Here is a 22,009-nt window from a genome sequence, read left to right on the forward strand (position 1 = left end):
ATTGAACAGGAGCGTGCTAGGCGCCGAGAGGAGAGAAATGCAGAACGCACTTGGCGCAAGGAGGAAACCGAACGCGAAGCACGTATGAGAGATGAGGAGTTGGAGAGGCAACGAGAAGAATCCAATATAAGAATGGCTTTGCTAGAAAAGGAAAAGGAGGTGTTGTTGTTGAGGCGGGAACCTGCTAGTGTCTCTGAAACGGACTCCAGGTCCGGCTCGGAAGAGAGAGGGGCGGTTAAAGGGAACAAAGTGAACCCACACAAAGTTATGCCTGTTTTCGATGAGCAGCGCGACGACCTCGATGCCTATTTGAGGCGTTTTGAGCGCGTGGCAGAGAGTCAAGGTTGGCCACGGGATCAATGGGCCACTTATTTGAGCCTGTGTTTGAGCGGCGAGGCTCTAAACGTTTTTAGCCGAATGTCCGCGCCCGATTGTACGAGCTACGACAAGCTGAAGCAAGCTCTGATGCTGCGATTTCGGCTGACGGAAGAAGGATTCCGAGAGAAGTTTAAGGGGGCATCGCCCATGAATGGAGAAACATGCTCCCAGTTTGTGACTCGGCTGAGGAACTTCCTCGAGCGGTGGGTAGAGCTGTCCAGCACCAAGAAGGAGTATAAGGCTTTGTTTGAGCTGATGGTGAAGGACCAGTTCCTTTCAAGCTGTGCGGCACCGCTGGAGCTCTTTCTTAAAGAGAAAAAGGACCCTACCCTCGAAGAACTGGTGGAAAGAGCGGAGCAGTACGTGGACGCTCACGCATGGGAAAATTTCTCAAAACTTGAAGCGCCAAAGAAAGAGCCGTCAGTTAGAGCCAGCTCTGATAAAAGGGGCGAAATGAAATACGAGAGCAAGTCGGCTGCGAAGCCAAATGATTTGAAAATCCTGAAATGTTTCATTTGCTCACGCCTCGGCCACCGACCCGAAAATTGCCGCGTTGGCAGAATGGAGGGCAACAGACCACCTCCGAAGTGTTTCAAGTGCGGGCGAACAGGCCACACTAGCTGGAAGTGTTGGCAGAAGAGCTCGACGAAGCCAAAAGACGGCGCTGAAGAATCATCATCAGTATGTATCGAGGATGGATACATCGAGTTAAAAGATGGGACAAAGGTTCCCGTTGTTAGCGTCGCTCTGTCTGACAAGACTTTAACTATGAGTGAGAAGCTTCCTGTAGTCACCGGTTTGGTTGGCAACCAAAGGGTTCGCGTACTGAGAGACACCGGGTGCAACACGGTGATAGTGAGGAGGAGCCTGGTCGAAGATGCCAATCTCACAGGATTCAGTTCTCCCGTTTTCCTCCTTGATCGTTCGGTTCGCATGCTTCCCGAGGCTTGGGTCGACGTTGACACCCCATACATCAAGGGACGGCTCCGTGCGAAGTGTGTGGAAGATCCCCTTTACGACCTCGTATTAGGCAACGTTGAAGGAGCCAGACATGCCGCCGACCCAGATCCCAGTTGGAAATTAGAAGCGATGGCTGCGAAGATGCCGTCCTCAAAAGGGTTAGAGCCACGAGGGAGTGGTAGCGCTTCGGAGGTGGACGCCACCGGGGAAAATGGGAAAGCAGCTTCCGCAGACAGAGATGATGACCGGGCAAACGCCGTGCTGACGAGGGGGCAGGCCCGGGAGAATGGAAAACTACGAGGACTGAGAGTGTCGGTCAACTCTGAAAACGTAAGCAGCGAAGTCCTATGCCAAGAGCAGAAGCGTGACCCCACGCTGCGGGCATGCTTTGACCGAGTGGATCGGGTGGTACACAGCAGAAAAGGAGACAGCTACCAGTTTTTCCTCCAAGGAGGAGTTCTCCAACGCAAATTCACGTCTAGATTTGGACGGGATTACATTCAAGTAGTTGTTCCCACGAAATTTCGGACAGCTGTGCTCGAACACGCTCACGGCGGTGTAATGGGAGAACATCAGGGCCCCAGAAAAACAGTGCGCAAAGTTCGGAGTGAATTTTTCTGGCCGGGACTGCAGGCCGACGCGAAACGTTTTGTCATGTCCTGCGGCTCCTGCCAGCGGACTACTCCCAGAGGCCACACATGAAAGGCACCCCGTGCGAATGTTCCAGTCACTGAGACGCCCTTTCAGAGAGTGATAACGTCGGGGCAGACTACATGAGTCGGGTAGACTAATGGGCCCAGGCGGGTTGTTTAGATTGGTGTCACATCTTTCTAGTGTCAGTTTTTTTTTTTTTGTGTGTGTGTGTGTCCGCTGTCTTGATTACATGCAGTGATCTTTTGTATACCCTTGACTGTGTCCACTGTGATGACGTTGTGTCGTAATATAAATGTAAGCTGTATGCTGTTACGATGTGACACGTGTCATGTGATGCCCGAATTGGACTTCATGAGGACGTCGACAGTGAGTGCAGTGCGGTGCGCGTGAACTGACAAGCGTCCGCGAGATCGAGTGCAGATACTCTTGCGTGTGTGAAGAGACTGTCATGACTGTGCGGTGGTCAAATGATTGAATAGCCGCTTGTGTGGCTGTAGGTTGTAACATGTACGCCACTTTTGAGTGCTCATTGCTTTTTGTGTGTGTTTGTGACGCGGAACGGTTAAAACCTTTTTTCCATGTTCTCGTTGTTGATAGCGATTTGGCGTTGGTCTGTGCCTAGCAAAATATTATGGTATAATATTCTTTAGTGGGGGGCTGTGTCACAGACCAGTGGAATGTTTCTGGTCAGAAATTCTCTCGGGGCTCAGCCATCGGCGAACGAAGCCGACACTGGAATTCCAGGAGTGGTATGTTCTAGAGCGGTGGTACGGGTGCGCTGTTTTTTTTTTAAGTGGAGAATGCAGGCATAGCCGACTCGACGACGCCTGTCACGGAAGACTGACCTTTTGCGTTCCCTCCTGCTCTCCCGCGCGGCGCTCTGAGGGAGCTGAGCGGGTTCATGCGTCCCATCTGCCCCGTCGTCACCGCGTTGACAAAAGCGGCACAATGATGAGGGAGAGGGAAGAGGTATGCTAGCTGCCGGCCCGTCCAGGTTGCAGAGGGTGGTTGGCACAGTCGGGAGGAAATAGGCAGTTGAAGAGGTTGGGTGGTGTGTTTGCGGGCGTGGAGGGCCGAGTTACCGCGCCGAGGCACGCGTTCCATCGCACAAGGCCCGCCGCCGTCGAGCCATCGTCGCATCCACAACCACCCGAACCAGAGGCATCGCCGCAGCCCCCGTATGTGAATTGTCCGTCGGACTTTCTGTTCTTTTTCCTATTTAACTTTTTGTATATTACTTCTTTTCATGCCCTGTACGCCTTCTTGTTCTCTGTAATTAGATTTGTGTGTTCTTTGTATTGTCTGTCTCTCTTGCTTGTCGCGTTTTGTATAGTTTTTCGGCCACTCCTCTGTTTGTTTTTACCTGTTTTTGTGTTTCCCTGCATGCGATTAAATATTTGTTTTACACCCGCAACCCCTGAGTTCCTTTGGAGTACTGACGCACCGACACACGTGCACCACGCACGGGCTGACCGACCTCAAAAAAATAAATGTTGCACAACGTTCGCTTTTAGGCCACAGGGGAGCGTAAAGCGGCCCCTGTACCTCGACGGCTTGCACCAGGCAGCCGGTTGGTGGGCGATAGTTGTGACAAATTATCATAGATGATATCGCACGTAAAAGGCGACGACAAACGACACGACAGCGCAGAAATCTGCTTAGAAGTGCCGGTTTCCAGTCCGTACACTACTTGGTCGACTACACTCGGATGTCACGTTAACGAGTAACTGCGCACAAGATAACCGCAGCACTGTCTGGAAGAGGGCAAATGTGAGTAGTAACGCACAGCACACACCCTCATACGTTAGCTGATGGAGCACAAAACGGCAGAAGCGAACACGTAAACATGCGTTCTACGCGCGTCGCCGGCGCGACCCGCAGTCCCTCGGGCCGCGCGCTCCGACAGATGGCGACTGGCGTCGCGAGTAGGCGCGCGTCCGCAGCCTGCGTGCGAGGGTAAAAAAATCTGGTCTATACCGCCGCTCCAGCATCACGTGTTCACTACAGCGCACCTAGCGGCAGAAGCAGGAAACACATTGGTCGCGACGCCTCGCGCGACGGCGCGAGCTGGGGCCCCGTTTCTCCTATGTCGTTACGTCACGCATCACGTGGTCCTCCTTGGTCGCGACGTCTCGCGCGGTGGCGCGAGCTGGGCCCCCGTTTCTCATCTGCTGTGACGTCACGCACCACGTGGTCATCCTTGGTCACGACGCCTCGAGCGACGGCGCGAGTTGGGCCCCCGTTTTTATGCGAAGCATACTAAAATAGCCCAACCCAGCTCCTCGAGCGCGGCGGTGTCGTTACCATTGACCTTTCGTGACCTCCATGTCATACCACGTGATGCGTGACGTCAGAGCAGATGAAAAACGGGGGCCCAACTCGCGCCGTCACGCGAGGCGTCGTGACCAGGGATGACCACGTGGTGCGTGACGTCACAGCAGATGAGAAACGGGGGCCCAGCTCGCGCCGTCGCGCGAGGCGTCGCGACCAAGGAGGACCACGTGATGCGAGACGTAACGACATAGGAGAAACGGGGCCCCAGCTCGCGCCGTCGCGCGAGGCGTCGCGACCAATGTGTTTCCTGCTTCTGCCGCTAGGTGCGCTGTAGTGAACACGTGATGCTGGAGCGGCGGGATAGAGATGCCTCCTGGAGACAGGGCTGCCCGTTGGAATGAGAAGCAAAAGTTGCGGCGTGCTACAGAGACTGATGCAGAGCGTGAAGAACGTCTAGCCAAGCGGCGTGCTCGATATGCAACTCGGCGACAATATGCTTCGCATCTGACTAGGCTTAACCTAAGCTAAGCCTCAGCCATTTTTCATCTGCTGTGACGTCACGCATCACGTGGTATGACATGGAGGTCACGAAAGGTCAATGGTAACGACACCGCCGCGCTCGAGGAGCTGGGTTGGGCTATTTTGGTATGCTTCGCATAAAAATATAACTGATTAGTACGCCCGATTGGTGCTATGCATTTTTAAAGCGAAAGCTTTACTACTTGCACTTTCAGCCCTTGCCGTGGCGCGGCGGTGCCACCATTGACCTTTAGTTGATCTCTGTGACGTCATGTGTGACATCACGCCGAAGAGAAGGGCGACCGACTCGCGCCGTCGCAAGCCGCGGCGGTGCCACCACCGGCGCCTAACTCCTGCGCTCTCCGCTAGGAGCGCGATTGTGGCGTTACGCTGAAGAGATTAGGCTCGACTCACGTCGCTAGAAAGCAGTAGCTGTGCCAACCACCAGCGGCTTAACATTGCTTCGCGATCTCGCGCCGTCCGTGTGCGACGGTAGTGCACATGAACGGCGGCCTGACTGGACTGGATTTTACTGAACTGGACTGGATTGGATTGGATTAGAATAGATTAGATTACATTAGATTACATTGGATTTGATTGGATTGGATTGGATTGTATAACAGATGCATCGCCACAAGCCTAACCACAAGCACCACCACCAGCTACACTACCACCTGAACCATGGCGTAGGTACGGATATTGCTTTCGCAATTACCGGGCTTAACCAAGCTAAGCCACAGCGAATTTTTTTTTCTCAGAAACAGCAGGTGGCACGAGAAATGCGGATTTGAAGCTGAGATTATTTGTAATTCCGAAAGAAGTTACGATAATAAACAGCGGTAATAAGCAGCTACGCGGACATTCGAAGTGATGTCAAACGATTTGTCTTCTTGCGCTGTATATGTTGGCATCAAAAAAGTAGATGACCGGATATAAGAAAAATTTTGTTCCGGATATAGCGAATACAGCTAATGACACAATATCCGTTCGATATTGCCAACGCTCGATACTCATACGCTGCCTCAGCGTTTTGCTCTTTTTGTTCAGAGCCGTGGCCGGGCACTAAGTAAGTGATAACTGTGCCTTAGAAACTGACCACGTGTGGACATCGAACACATTGAGTAATGTTCAGAGCCAGTTCGGCATGTTTCTTTCGCCGGATGTCTTGAGCAGAATCGACGAAGAGGGCAATGATTGCTTCTTGTTTGTCCGCAGTAAAACCGCTGCCGCCGGGCTGGCTGTTGTGCACCGTTGGCGAGCACATCAGCCAGAGCACCTTCAAGTTCCCGCCGGACAAGCTGTGCACTATCCTCATGTTCGACTCGCTCCTCACCGCCAACGGCAGTTCGCTGACTCCGCCGTACGCGGAGGGCTTCCAGCACTTCCTCGGAACGGCGAGTCAGCACAAGGGCACCGAGTACGGCCTCGGCTTCGACCACGAGTGAGTGCATCGATCACCCTTTTGCGCCGGTGAGAGTGAACGACAAGCTCTTCAATAGGATAGAAAGCTGGTCATGACGACGATCATGACAAAAGACACGGGACACGAGCCGTTCTCACAAGTGTTGTGAGAACGCCGCATGCCCCGTGTTCTCTTTCTCTCTTTGCTTGTAAAGTTTTGCTCCTACAAATATCGTCATGACAAGCTGTTGCCAGACATCTGGGCACAACCCTCACACAAAAAAAAATGTGGTAAGATTTTAACGTATCTAAACCGAGTAGACGTGCAAAAAAATGTGTTTCGCCTGGTTGGCTCATGGTTTTGCTTTCCTGGGTCGTCGGCACGTCTGGTGACGCTATCTGAATCGGGTTACGCTCTGATCGAGGTTGAGCTGATCTGATCAGTTACTGCTGCAAATGGAAGTTGATGAAGACGCTGACATGCAATGCACAGCGGGAAAGTCTGTTGCAGTTTAACGTGAGCCGTGTTAGGCTGCGGCGATAGCAGAGTTCCTTCGTGCAGTGGCCAGCGAAGCTGATCTGTTCGCGTCACAGCGGGTCCGAAACAAAGGCGCGGCAATAATTATTTCTGCATGGGCTGTTGTTACGCTAGATTTTTCCAAGGTCACCTTCAAGGTGAAGCTTCACACAAACTCGGTGAGCCGGTTAGACCTCGTGATGTGTAGTGCTTTCGCACTGGAATGAATCCATCATTAATTAGCATTCCCTAGGGGTGCCATTCTCGAGAAAAGCCGGCGTCTGTCCATCCGTGTCACGAAAAAGCAGGTGGTCGCCTGCGCACCGTGGCAGGCGGCAATGAAATTAATTCAAGTAACTTCAATGCAGTTGCCACATCAGCTCATTGCGCGAGCTCTTGTTAGAGGCATGCTCGCATTTGTAAGAGACGCAGTATGAATTATTTTACTGAGGCAGGAACGGGCGCTGAGGCCATTGACAAAAGGCGAACTGAAGAACTGACGAAAGGCTATGAGACTGTTGCCTATACGGACATCACGCACTCCCTTCCCCATTCTCCACCCTATAGACCACAATGTGCGCTAGGCTTCAAACAAGTCTTTATTAATGGCCGAAAGGGTCATATAAATATGCATTGAAGCAAAACAACAAACCCGCTGGCCCGCGCGAGTTCTGACAGGACGCCAATCACTGTCAGTCATCTGGGGGTGTACTGGATTTCCTTCAGAAGTCTTGTCCTGGTCTCTTACTGCAGGCACAGCTCCAGCATAGCTGCACTCGTGGGCACTAACGACACCAAGAAACAACTGGACGAGCTTTGGAAGAAGCGAGTCTACCACTACGGCGTGATCAACTCGCCCATGAGATACGGCGCTGGTAACCCTGCTGACTTCGCTGCTGATTTGATAAAGACAATTAAGGTTTGTATGCTGCGCAGCGTTTACTGGTTCTTCGCAAGATCAGGCAAGATTTCACTTCAAATTTTGAAGCAACCATAATCTTCGGCAATAAAATATCAGCCATAGGGATTAAGCGCTTCTGATTGCGCACGGCTATCATGCGTACGGCTGAAACGTGTTACGAAATTTTCGTGCAAGGTCGCTTCGTCCTTCTTCAGCACAGCTGAAATAATATTAACAGGAAGATACCTGTGATTTGCGTGGCTGGGAAAGGTACATCGAAAGCTTCAGCAACAGTTTGGGCTGCAAAGAAGCGTTAACTTGGCGAAACTAATTGCGGAACGGTACCCATTCCTATATGGGAGCCCCGAAAACGCAAAACGCGAGCGTCCGGTGCTTCGTGTGTTTTGAATAGGCGCCATCAACAGTGGGCTCATAAATAGGAGCCTGTAAATGCTCAAGACCGCCCCTTGTCTGCGTTGATCACCTAACAGCTGTTCACCCTAACAAATGTTCACTTGTATCACAAATGATCACCCGAGCAACCACTGACCAGTCAACGTGACCCTCGTAGGCCCAGGCCTATACCTCAGTAGCATGGCCAGTCACCGTCAGGTGAACGTGACGCCGACTGCAATATATTACAATTACGCTCAAATATTAGGTGGTCGGCAGCTGTTATGGGTTTGTCTTTCATAGTATGTTATTATTGTGTTATTATATTATGTTTGCCTTCCATATTATGGTATGTCCTGCTTAGCGCGCTGTTTACTTCTTGATGAAGATACCGTTAGACAAAGGAACAAAAGATCATGTTCCTGCATATGTTCGTATAGAGGAATTCTAAAACACCTAGTGCCGCCGCGGTGGCTCAGTTACGGCGCTCGGCTGCTGACCCGAAAGACGCGGCTTCGATCCTGGCCGCGGCGGCCGAATTTCGATGGAGGCGAAATTCTAGAGATCCGTGTGCTGTGCGATGTCAGTGCACGTTGAAGAACCCCAGGTGGTCGAAATTTCCGGAGCCCTCCACCACCCCGTCCTTCATAGCCTGCGTGGCTTCAGGGCGTTAAGCCCCAAAAAACCTAAGACCTAATGGTAGCTCCATCGGAGTGCTGCAACAGTAACGCAACTCGGGTTAAGGCGAAGATACCGGTGAACGCAGTGCTTTCGTACAATACGTTAACTTTAAGGACAACAAAACACTGTGCGATTCGCTGCTGATTCATGTTCGCGCAGCGCAGTAAATTGTCAAGAGTTCTCGCTTTATACTGCGTAGCGCGCTAAACCCAAAGAAAGAGGTCGCCGTACTGCTGCTGTGTTTACCTAATGGCTAAGACCTATATTAAAGTCTAAAACCTACAGACTGTGTTGCAACCTGGACTACCACAAAGAGCACTACAGGAGCATAGACACGTGCCTCGCGCTAGTCACGTGATGACGCGGAATTGGAATCAGTTCATTTTAAATGATCAATCAGTGGGTACAATTATTTGATAAATACAGAACGATGTCCCAAACCCAACGGCTGTACAGGGAACCTCCTGTTACAAACTTGCAAAAAACGATAATGTACAAACAGCAGCAGATAAAATGAAACTGGTGACATAAAGTAATTTTTAAAACACGCAGAATACAAGATGATGCAATTATAAATGAAACGTAATTTGGGGAAGTCTTATATTAAAGTGATTGCTCCTTATGCTCTGTCAATGAATAAAGTTGTTTATCGCAATCGAAGAAAAGTACGAAAACCACGCTTGAAAGCATGAATGTTAGATGATTGCTTTACACTCAATAGTAATGAATTCCACAAAAATGAGGCAAAGAAATTTACTGCGAATTTACCGTAGTTAGCTCAGGAATTCTCCATAAAAGAGCCTTCGCTATGAAAACACAGACAACAGTTCTAGACGACGAGCACGACTGGAGCCCTGTGTTCAGTCGCCGCTTAAAATAAGGCCATGAGCTTGCATTCTAAAATGGCTTCTTTTTGCCGATTTTCATGAAATCGATGCCATGCGGCGGCGGCTCTGCGAACTAGTCCAAGAACGGTCGGCTCAAGCGGAACAGCTTCGTTAGCTCTGACGCCTGAGTGGGTCGCCGGCATATTCAGACGTTGTTCTCAAACTTTTACTGTTTAAATATGTATCTTGAGAGTGCTGTGGCATGGATGTTTGCACGCGTACGATATATAAGAGTCGCTAAGCGTCACTGCGTGAGTCTTCCAATGCCAATAATGCAGAGAAAGCATGTATGCTGGTTATGTCCACACTTTTGGAGGATACTTGCGGAGCCATCACAGAGTAGTTATTGTCAGACACTCAACCTATATTTCTAAAGAGATTATTTCTTGCCTAGACTAGAAAATCCTACGGAAACACGCAGAGCTCTTTGTTATATAGGTAAAACACCGCTGAGCGTTCTAACAGACACATTTCAAGTTCGAAGAGAAACTAGACTGTATTTGTAATTACTGGCCGTATTACGGCATGCGTGTAGGGTGATATGGTGCTTTGTCATATGCACGGAGATTGGAGGGAGGGGGATGTAAATATTTCATTCGAATTTCATTTCATTCTGATTCTCTTTGCACTTCAATTGTTCCATGCCCTTGCCGTCGCAGGACTCACTCGGACAGACGGGTGGGTGGCAAGACGAGAATAGAATAGGATGAAAACAAATGTGTCCTTGCGGCCTTGTATTCACTGTGTGCCTTCCATCCATTGGTTATGAACCAGTTGAGAGCACCGGGCGCGCGGTTAATTTCTCCGAGAAGACAGTGCGCGGGAAAAGGAGACATCATTGTCCTCGTTTTTCACCTGTAACACGATTACAAAGCAATATTCATTCATCTTCATGTTCAACATTCTCGGGCATACATTTTGTAAATTGGAAAATTGTAAGACACTCTTATGTAAATATTGAAGGTGATGGTCGATTCTTCTCACATGTAGCAAAATCTTCCTTTTAAGGCGTTTCCTTCAATCGCATTGAACGGTTAAGGCTGCCACAGAAAGTTAAATGGGGAACGCTTTTGACGATAGCGAAAGCGTTGCAAGACTCCTGTTGGGTGATCTGCTGATATGTTGATTGTTATAGTAAAATCTTACATTATATGGAAAATTGTGTTCATCAACGGTTTTGCGCCCAAAGATGCTTCTGTCCAGAATTGTTGGGTATGTTACAGTTTCACATGGTTAACGCAATTTATGACCACAGGAAAGGTCAAAAGGGTGCAATTTCATTAGTTAAATCTCAAGTGAAGGTGATTGGCAAGCTTTTGCAGTTATTCTTTATGATGATGCTTCGCATCATCACAAAGTGACATTCGCTGGGACTTGTTAACCAGACCTTCTCGTTTTGCCATTCATCTGTTGTATAAGTTTTCATCTTCGTGATGTAGGGAACTTTAAATTCTCCCCAAAGCGCGCGTCGTGCCTACCGCTCAGCTTTCACGCCTGCCATTTTCAAACGTGAGGGCGGTTTTATGTTATCCTCCCATTCATTCCTTTTGCACCCGCGAGAAAAGTGACTGTTTGGCTCGCACGAGACTTCCACCATGGGCAGACAAGCGCGAGTTTATCCTGAAATTTTAAAACAAGCGCGATTCTACCTACGTTCACCCGCACTGTTAGCAAAAAAACACCCAAAAGGGAGTAAATGGCTTGTCCTCTAACGCACACCCAAAGGGAGGTTTTTTTACTCCATATGTATGGTGTTTTTTATTTACTCCCTTATTTAAGAGAGTTATTTTGGAGTATAAAGGGAGTTATTTTGGAGTGAAAAGGGAGTAAATTTTTTACTACCCACAGAGATGGAGCCCAAAAATGGCGTCATGTTTATTTATCCTCATTCAGGCTAATTCTTATAGCAGTGACAGCGGCGGAAACGGGCAGTAGCTCTACGGCCGCCGGCAACCCAACTTGGGAAACTGCGCTGCCCTAATGTGACCCCGCGTCACGCATTCTTTCCGCCGTCTGCTAGCCCGGCGGCGGCGTACACGGCAGGAGTCGTCTGCTTGTCGTCTCCTTTTGCTGTACGAGCTCGTTTGGTTGGCCATGTTCGTAGATAAAGGGGTGTAAAATTATAATCAGTAGTTCAAAACTGAAAAGGAGACGCTGGATAGTTTTCACGGTCATGCACCATGCTATATTTGACCCAAAACCGGAGCAGAAAAGATCAAAATACACCTGATGGTAGTTTGGAATAGCAGTGTTTGCTTTCATATTCACTTCATTAATGCTTGGATTTTAAACATGATTGAGAAAAAATGTGGCCTGATGAGCTCAATCAAGAGCTCAGCGTTGACACTACGTTCTATCACAGTTCCGTGTTCATGCAACACATAATCTGCTGCAACACATTGCGAGAACCACACTGTAAAAAGCCGGTGAGAATTAGGCCTAAGCGGGGTCTGTAACGGGGTGACGACACAAACAAAGGAAAGTCAGGTATCGTTAGAGCACTGGAGGCTTCACAGGAGCAATTCAATTATGTAACGTACTGTAGCGGAAAACGGCGAAAAGTCGATATCTTGTACCGCGGCAGGCGGCCGTGAAGGAGCAGAAGTCAGCAGAGATCCAGCGACGATGGTAACCAAGCGGTCGTCACTCACCGCCATTATCCGACAACTGACCAGAAGCAGACGAGACGCTAGGCGGCGGGGCAGATTGCAAAAAATGGTGTTTTTTACTCCATTTCGGCACTGATGGAGTATTTGGCACAATTAACTCCCTTTCTAGACTGGAGTAAATGCCGGTAAATCCTCATTTTTACTCCCTTATTCCCTCATGGGAGTAAGATGGAGGACAGCCCACCTTTTTACTCCCCACTCGTGGAGTAAATGTTTTCACAAATGAAGTAAAAAGGGTGGCCGCCACCATTTTTACTCCCTTTTGGGTATATTTTTGTTTACAGTGCGGGAGCAGTCCTCCGTAGCCCTGCCATTATGGCTCAGTTGAAGCGCCCTCTCTAGGTCGTGAAAATTGCTAATTTGCAGCATAAGCAGTATCGTAACGAATAACAAACAAAAATGCGATTTGTTAAGGGCAAAATAGGCAAAACGACGTTTGCGCCAGCACCGGCGGGCTTGATAAGCACACTCCGGAGGGGAGCCGGTCACAAGAGAGGGTTTTGTGTATGCTCTGGCTGCGTAATCAAGTTTCGGATGCTATTAATATGGCAACTGTTCTGTTGTGCATATATGCTTTCTCTTCCAGATGACGCGGTTCTACACGGTAGACAATAAAAAATTGCGAGGACACTTTGGCAACTAAAGTGCTGAGAGGCAAAAGCCGAGGAGACTATGCCGTGACGACTTCCGGTGGATGTGATGTAACACTGTTCCCGTGGCTATATTGATACCCAAATTATACATCTTTCGGGGATCTTAAGTGTCAACTACGCTTAATTACACATTTTTCCATTTAATTTGACATAAATCCGACGTTTTTCCGATCATTCTGTGACAATTTTCACTATGCCATGATGACTTCCGGTGGATGCGACGTCACATCTTTCCCGTGGCTATATCGACGTCAGCGTTATTTCGACGCAATTTTGAAATTTTTCACTATAATTAATTAATTAATTACTCTACAGTCATCAAACGTGGCTTTTAGATTCATTTTTTCCTCCTCTATTTGAAGCAACCATTCGTTTTCTCCTATATTTTTTAGTTCCCGAGTTAAAACGCTGCTAAAGGTGTGACACCCTCTCTAACGGATGACAGTGTGAGCCATTAAAGGTTTTCGCCTTAAAATACAAGGCTGTCCGCTTTAAGATACGCCTGATACGCCACGCACGTATCGCAGCCATGCACAATGAAGAACCATCTTCTTTCTGCAGATAATATCCGAACTGATGGAAGACAAGAGCACGGCCGAACGACCCAGCTACACGGTGCTCAAGTTCCCGCTGTACAACTCCGCCTGGGCTGCAGCAATCGGGTCCAGAGTGAGGTGAGGATCGAAATTCGGTCGCACGGAGTCGCAATCGCGGGCAAGTAGGTAAAGAGAAGTAAGCGTGGAAATCACAGATGTGTTCAGTTGGACACAATGGCTACCCTAAGTTTGACCGTTTCTATCGCTGGATGCAATAGGTCCCCAGGCCGTGCATTCTGTGGGCATTGGTACCGCGTTCAGACGTCTATAGTATCTCCAAACAGGTTGTCTGAACAAGCAACACCGAAAGGAGGAAGCATCTCGCCTTACCTTGAGCACATCAAAATTGAGAAGCTTTACCTCAGGCGCTTCTGTCAGAACGCAGCTGAATTCGCCTGCTGCATCTCTCTACACATGAAATTTCTGTATTTTAAGACAGCTATAAAGTTTGGCTTCGTTGGTGGGGTTTACCGTACCAAAGCAACCCAGGCTATGAGGGACGCCGTAGTGGAGGACTCCGGGTAATTTCGACCGCCTGAGGTTCTTTCGAAACTTAATCTTTAGTGACCGTACAGATGCGAATTCAAATTCAAAACCTTTGCAATGTCGAAAAGGAAGTCTAAAATCCAAAACATTCAGTAATCTGAGGAAGCTTCAAGATTTCTGAACATTTTGCTTTTCACAATGGCTGCAGCTGCGCAAAAGAACCAGATGTAACAATTTTTGAAATTTTGACTCTTTGGAGCGTAATAAGGCAAAAAAGAGCTAATATTTGATTTTGTCTTCCATCGATACTCTGTAACTAAGACGTGAAACTCGCGCAGTGTATGTACGAATATCACGTATCATGCAAATGAGATGCAATTTGTCTGATTTTGGCGCTCTAACTGATTTATCTTGGCAGGGCGTTCTTGCAAGCTAGTTGGTGCATAGTTTTACCGGATTTTTGGTCCAGAATGACAAGGGCAACATAAAAGAAAGAGACGGGACACAGCGGTAGTAGCGCGGTTTCTTGTTTCCTTCATTTTTGGTGTCCCTTTCATTCTGCGCCAAGAGTCCGGCTAGTTGATGTAGTTTACAGGATCTCATATTCTCCTTTCGTACAGTACTGTAAACATATGGATTCCCCGGAGTAATAAAATTCGCTTATATGCGGCCTTCCATGTAGCTACTTCAGGACCTATACCAAGGTTTTGCTTGATGCAGACCCTATAGATCCGCACGTTTTCTTTCAATTCCAACAAATTTCATAAAGATCTGTAAATCGGTTTCGTAAACATAGTTCCCGCTTTCCCCATGTAATCCAACGGAAAAACAAGATTCGGATCCGAGCTCGAGACCTTGCGCAAACTGCTCTTGCTGAATTTGCCGATTAGACTTTGGAACTACACCCAGAGGCCCTAGGAGGCACAGCACGACGGACAAAGACGAGACGAAGAAACCGACTGCATGTTATTAGTGCTTGCATCGATTGCATTCTTCATTTGCGGTTTCTTTTTGCTGCACTTTGCATGCTTTTGCCTAATTAAATGCATCCATATTTTCAGTATTGCAAGCGTAACAGGGGGCGGAGGAAAGTTAGGAGGGCGGATGAGATTCAGAAGTTTGCGGGGGTACGGTGGCCGCAGCTAGCACAGGATAGAATTAATTGGAGAAACATGGTAAAGGCCTTTGCCCTGCATTGGGCATAGTCAGGCTCATGGTGATGATGATTATAATTTCAATAACAAACGCCGGATGCTCTTTCTGTTAATCTGCAGTCTTCAGTGTGGTATGAACTGCAGAAAAACATTGCTGACGAATGCACACTTCATAAAAAAATTTGCACCATTAAGAGTGTGCTGCTACATCGAGCCCGCACTTTTGCACATGCAGGAAAGTGTGTATGGTTTAATTCAACATCATGTCACGGGTGTTTTGGTTGCAGTTGAGCACATCTACTGACTGCTTTACAGCTTTGCGCAAGGACTTATTGCTTCGTAACTTGTTAATCTTTCGTACGATTCAAGCGGCCGTAGAATAACGGCCGCAGTCATTGTAAAAAGCAAACAACGGCTTCCCTCAATGCGCGCTAGGTTTATGGAAACTGCGAATATCGAGACGCTATCCAGACATGTGTCATTCACGGTGCCCCTACCGACAGTAGCAGCGGGCCGTAGTATAGTAACGCCCTCAGGATTCTCATGGTGTTTTCTTTTTTTTAAATGTTCCTAAAACTAAAGATACTTACACGTCCAAATCCGCTTTCTCAGCATCACATTACGAGCCTACACCATGGCAGTCCACAAGAACACAAGTAGCCAGACAGAACAGTCATTGGAATATGAAGTACAAAGCTTTGGATGCAATCGAATGCAACCAACAAGCAGGAATTAAAGAAGGAACAATGCGCCCTGTACTTATCCGCAGCATACGGACTTTCTCGCCGCTTACTGGTATCTAACTCCTTTTAAGCGAGCCCGTTTGCTACCAGGGGCACTTGGCATTTAAACCAAGATCATTAGCCCTTTAACATGCACTCTAAACACGAATACGCCTTTCTGGGAAGAAAAAGGGTGTAAACTGTCCTCTAGCGCACTGCCTTTTAGAGGCAGAGTATGATGCCAAAGTTCCGGGGTAGATTTCGGTCGCTAAATGTATGGAATGCTTACTCTTGCAACGCAGGTATATTTTCACTTCAAAGCATAGTGACTAGACGCTGTTAGCAATGAGATGAGGCTTTTAAACGCGGTACCGGTAGTCTTTAGACAAACAGAAAACTCGTTACTGCTAGAGCTTCTCATATTTTGAAAATGGAATTTGCTTCCATTCCCAACCTAAGTGTTCCGCATTTTTAGTGATGGAAATCTATCCTAGGGCTTAGGCGGCTACCCTGTCCCGTAACGAGTGCGCTAGAGGACAGCTTACTCGCTTTTTACTCCTTGCGTGGTTAGAGTGTACACGACCGCCGTTTAACCATTGCTACGCAACGTTTGATGTCAACATGTTCTCAGTAGCCACCGCTTTCTGACCAAAATGTTTTGCGTCATTGTAAGGAAGGTATGTGAAGAAAACGGGGTCGCGAACATGCGAGTTCTAGCCAGCGTCCAGCAATTCCTCCTCTCTCATTTTCTGACCGATGTAACGAGAAAAATAGGAATGCATCTATTGGACTAAAAGTTTTTTACTGGCTCCGGGCCTCCGAGTTTTAGGCCTTCGTTTTGGTCTTTCAAACTATCTGCACTAGGTGTACAAAATGGGCCAAATGCTAGTCACTGCTAATTGAGGACATGTTATTTCCTCAAATTTCAGCTGCACCAAGAATTTTTTAAATTGCGTCCTGAATTTAAGTACATTATACACCGTAATGAGTAGACAATTTGTTTTCTTGGGTCCCGTAGTAATTTCGGCCTTAAAAGGTTAAAAGAAATAGCACAAGCACTAACCACAGCTACACATGTCTAGCTGCATGCATGGCGAAAAGGAACGTTGATATCAATATGCAGTATTAGGGAAGCATGACGAACAGCTGGCAGCTGATCGGAGACCCTAAAGTAATTCGTACACCACTACACAACCTGTCACCGTACATAGCTACAACGCCCTTGTATGTACCTGTGCAGCCTGAAAGGGTTTATGGTTTCATCAAGGGTGCTGATGTGCTTAGTGCGCCCTCTTCAAATAACTATGCGAAAATTAAAACAGGGCGAACAAAATATGCATTTTAAATGTGCTCGTCATTTTTTTTTTCATTTTTTTTCACCATGAACGACATAAGGGCAGCGCTTATACAACTCTCGAGTTCTGCTAACTCTTGGAATTTTATGCGCATGTGTATGGCCGATTACCGTTCCTCAGAGTGAAACGAAAGATTATTCTAATCTAGGGAATTTCGACCTCGTGGGTCTTCTGACTATACTACGCAAGAAGAAATACAGCTCATAAAAAGCAGACTTACCTTTGTATGAACGCCCATGGCTGAAAATACAGGAATACCAATGCGAAAATACTGTACAATGCTAGGATCGAAAACAACAGTGAACGAGTAAAAATGATCCCAGCTCTACCTGGACCGTCTACGTGTATAAGCGACAACGAATGAGTGTCTCGTGGGTGATCCGCCGCGGTGGCTCAGTGGTTATGGAGTTCGGCTGCTGACCCGAAAGACGCGGGTTCGATCCCGGCCGCGGCGGTCGAATTTCGATGGAGACGAAATTCTAGAGCTCCGTGTACTGTGCGATGTCAGTGCACGTTGAAGAGCCCCAGGTGGTCGAAATTTCCGGAGCCCTTCACTGCGGCCTCCCTCATAGCCTGAGTCGCTTTGGAACGTTAAACCCGAATAAACCAAACCAAACCAGTTTCGTGGGTGACGTCACGCGAGCGGCGTTCGCAGCGCCGCAGTATGCTGTCCCGAGACGATACGGCTAAAAGCAAATTTTACACGCGTGCACGCATTAACGATATGAAATGCTGGCGATAATATTAGAGTGTAAATGCCCGCATTCATGTATCTACCTTTCTACAAAGCCAAACGGCCGGGGGTGCTTGGCCTCATGTGGTGCAGGAGCAATCCGGTGGACATTTTTCTCCTCGCTGTATACCATGCGGAGGAAGACATCGATAAAGCAGGCTGCCTGATGGTGCCACCTACTCTGGTGGATAAGCCGCCCGGTGCTGGTGCCAATGACTATCCCCTCATTATGGTAAGTCACATGCACTCGAACCGGAATCATGCGTAGCGCAGGTAAATATGAAGAGGTGAAAAAATCAACCGTTGTCTCTTCGACTGATTCTTCGCTGATGTAGGGCGTTCAAGTGTTTGGAATATATAGAACCTCCGGGCGCTGCACGTTCAAGGAAAACTGTAGGATGACGCATTAATGCCCAGGAGAGAGGTATTATGAGCATATACCGGGTATGTCACCGAACATTTTCAACGTAAAAGAAATCTAATCTTTCATTTTGGAACGAACTGTGAGCCACCTCGGACGTCGGTAATTTTTGAAGTTTTGCTAATTAGGTTCCTGATTAATTCAGCTTACAGTTAACCTTTTATTACCCAATATGGCGGTTAGGGCCAATGGCGAGTTAGTAAAGCAAAGAAATAGCCGTTCTCTGGACCAAAGCAGCGCGAGAAAATTTTGTGCCTTTATTTCGGCACATAATTGAAACGAAGCGCATGAGGTGCGTAGGAAAACGATTGCAAATGTGGCGGTTCTCTAGTGATCTGTTGCTATGCCTACGACGCCCGATTCTAACCATCTTGGTTACTGCACCATGTCATGCACTGCTTTTGTTTAGTCCCTGGACCCATGAATTTCTTTGGAGGAGAAATTCCAGAGGCCCGTGTACTGTGCGATGTCAGTGCGCGTTAAAGAACCCCAGGTGGTCGAAATTTCCGGAGCCCTCCACTACGGCGTCTCTCATAGCCTTAGTCGCTTTGGGACGTTAAACCCCATAAACCAACCAACCAACCAACCAACCAACCAGGACAAATGTTAGCCCTCGTCAACTACGTGGCTGTCGTTTTGAGTCCGTTGTCTGTGTCTGTTCTTACCTCGTCCCGTCCCGGCGCTGTTTCGCGCTCACTTATAGCCATACACCAACCGACCCAATTTATACCTTCGTGGGTTTATTCTTTGTTCGAAAACTGATATGAATGCGTTAGCATCAGAGCCCACTAGTTGGAATCATATTTGCTAGCGCTTAGTAAACACACGGGACAAGAACACAAATACACAGGACAGACGCTAGTCTTCAACTGCCGTTTATTCGAAAAACAATCAGTATATGACATCTCAAAAATAGCTGAACTCACACATGCGTAGTTGCAACGCCACTGCGGGGGGGAATCTCGCTGCGCACTGCAAACGCTGTTTTATCGAACGGTACCCTGGCGACCCTGACCCTGTACCTTGCACACCAATATTTCCAGAAACAATCATTCAAGGTACAATGAAAACTCAAGCGGAACGTGAAATTTTTGAAGCTATGTGCATTGATAGTGAAGGTTCCAAATGCGTCAGCACCCCGTCTGTTAATCTGTCAAAAAAAGAAATCATGTTCCTGAGGCGTGGCGTTGCAACTGCGCATGTGTGAGTTCAGCTATTTTTGAGATATCATATATTGATTGTTTTTCGAATAAACGGCAGTTGAAGACTAGCGTCTGTCCTGTGTATTTGTGTTCTTGTCCCGTGTGTTTACTAAGCGTTAGCAAATATGATTTCAAACGCTTTCCAACTAGCCCAAGTTTCCGCCTTAATAAGTGCCACTAGTTGGAATAGTCTGTCCTTCCGGCTGAAGCCTTTGTTGGCAGGTGGAAAAGTGTACAGAAGGAAAACCCTCTCTCCACTTGCAGGAAAGAAAAGTTGAGATGAGGGAGAGTGAAAATTGGTGAGGGAAAACGCGGAATGGGTAGAAGCATGGGGGAAGCTTAAGGCGATGGGTTGCGAATGGGAAAGAGTGGAGAGGGGGTACGTTGTGTGACATGATTGCTGGATTTAATCGGGAGAGTGGAGTTGGGGTTGGGCATGTCGCACGGTGATTGACGGACGGAATCATGCGTGGCACCCGTCCTCACGTTCTGAACCCGTCAACGGCACCGTCAAGCGCATGTGCTCCTGGTTATAAACGGAGTGTATATTATTTATGTCTTTCCACTAAACTTTTGGTTGTTAGTAAGCGCTCGCCCTTGTGGTCTACTTTGTCTTTTGTACGTTTTACGCTGCACCACCCGCAATGATGTACCATTGGGGGTGTTTTGCCACTAGCTCAACTACCCGTTTTACTGTACATCAGGCATAACAGAGTATCCCGTGACTAACACCAATGACACACCTACAGCACTGAAAACAATCCTGGCATAGGCATCGACGTGAGAAGGGCTATCGCAAGTTTGTAGTGGTTTCTGTTACAGCGTACTCGTGCTCCTGACAGTGTTCTCTTGATGTAAACGCGGGAAATCATTGCGTTGCCTTTTTCTAACTCGGGTTAAACCGAGGCTCCTGAAGGTTCAGACCCGCGAATACTTATGCACGTTTCATATTCTGGCACAATATGGATACCATCGGACCCTCGTTTCTTCTTTTGACAGCATTAAATACATTACATTCACGTGTGAGGTAAACTGAGCATGGTTCCATAATATAAAGGCGCAGGTGTCCGCAGTATTTGTAATTCATAGGCGTAGGATGTTGCTGGTCAACTGTAGCCCTGGTACGTTCGCTCACAAGCACCGTATACCTGCTTAATCACTCAAGCCAGTGCATCAGTCCACTTAGATAGTCGTGTTGTGTTCGCTGCAGATGACACATGTACAGGGTTGGTCAAAAGTTGACTTGCCACAGGGTCTGTTTTTCATCCGTATATCCTGGCACTTAACTTAGGAGGGTAGATGTGTAGGCCAGTTGGTGAGACATGAAGGAGCTAGACACCGCAGCGGACACGGCCCTGTGTCGTCTTCTTTCTCTGTCCCATGCCCGCTGCGGTGTCTAGCTCCTTCATGTCTGGCACTTAAGATTCCGATAAAGCTGTCGAGGTTCTCAGAGGTTATAACGGTACTTCTTCCATTTTCTACAAATATTTTGAGCTTCGCAGTTATCGTAACTGCCCGACTATACTGCTCAAAAGTAGACGTTGCGGCCTGGGAGCTTTTGACCGACCGTATACGTGTCCTGCTCAGTTAGGTATGGTGCATTTAAACTGGAGGCATCCCTTTCTGCGCTCTGCATTCCTTAAACTCTTTTCGATGAAGAAAATGCGGCCCAATGCTGTGGTAACTGACAGCCATTGAGCGAGCGAGATGACGGCAGAGCCGTCGATCCAACGAGTGTGTCCTTGCTTTCAGAAATGGGCCGGGGACTAATCTGGCCAGAGGGTACGAAGGGAAGGCTGATGTTGGTGTTGCAGAAGGCTGTGCGCGACGGCAGATTGCCACACAACCAGTGCGTCACTTGCCAAACCTTTTCCGTACCCCAGAGCACGGCACTCTGGAGCCTCGCCGGAGAGATCGACAAGTGGCCGGCCACGACTGCGTTCGCCGTGGCCCTTGGAATGGGCGGTCGCTGGTACGAGCCCAGGTACCCGGACACCCTAGAGGGCAAGCCAGGCAACTACTCGCTCGGACAGCCCTGCGGACGCAAGGAACACCAGCCGTCGGGCCAGATCGCCTCCATCGCCGAGGTGTGTCCATCATTTCCCTCTGTGCACGCGTGTGTGGGCCTGGAGGTGACGTCTCGCTATGGTCCAAGCAATCCATGTTGGTCGCATTTATGTGTTAATTCGAATTACAGTCGCTCTGTCCTAAAAGACAGCACAAGTTCTCAGGGAAGAAAGAGGTACCGTACCGACGACCGCGCACACTGAGCAATCTAATACTTGACGCCTATTTGTCTTCATCCACGTCAAGATTTAACGCCAACATTCGTTTTCGCTTTATACCAGTGACAGAGGGTGGCACGAAAGTGCTAATAACACGTTCAACGACCCGTACCAACACGCCAGCTTGCATCATCGTTGTGTTGTGAAGCGTGAAAGCCTTACCTGACG

General features: G+C 48.2%; 1 protein-coding gene across 1 annotated transcript in view; it reads left to right on the top strand.

Annotated features, from left to right (window-relative positions):
• Positions 1-22,009, top strand: part of LOC149370015 (uncharacterized) — a 125,406-nt gene that overhangs the window by 100,788 nt on the left and 2,609 nt on the right. Inside the window, exons 8-12 of the mRNA XM_089576791.1 lie at positions 6,001-6,226; positions 7,457-7,622; positions 13,449-13,561; positions 18,027-18,165; positions 21,440-21,643. Of these exons, the coding sequence (XP_089432917.1) occupies positions 6,001-6,226; positions 7,457-7,622; positions 13,449-13,561; positions 18,027-18,165; positions 21,440-21,643 (848 nt within the window). The remainder of the gene's footprint in view (positions 1-6,000; positions 6,227-7,456; positions 7,623-13,448; positions 13,562-18,026; positions 18,166-21,439; positions 21,644-22,009) is intronic.

The sequence above is a fragment of the Amblyomma mixtum genome, chromosome 1 (genome assembly GCF_055824585.1).
Source record: "Amblyomma mixtum isolate Tamu chromosome 1, ASM5582458v1, whole genome shotgun sequence".
Taxonomy (NCBI): Eukaryota; Metazoa; Arthropoda; class Arachnida; order Ixodida; family Ixodidae; genus Amblyomma; species Amblyomma mixtum.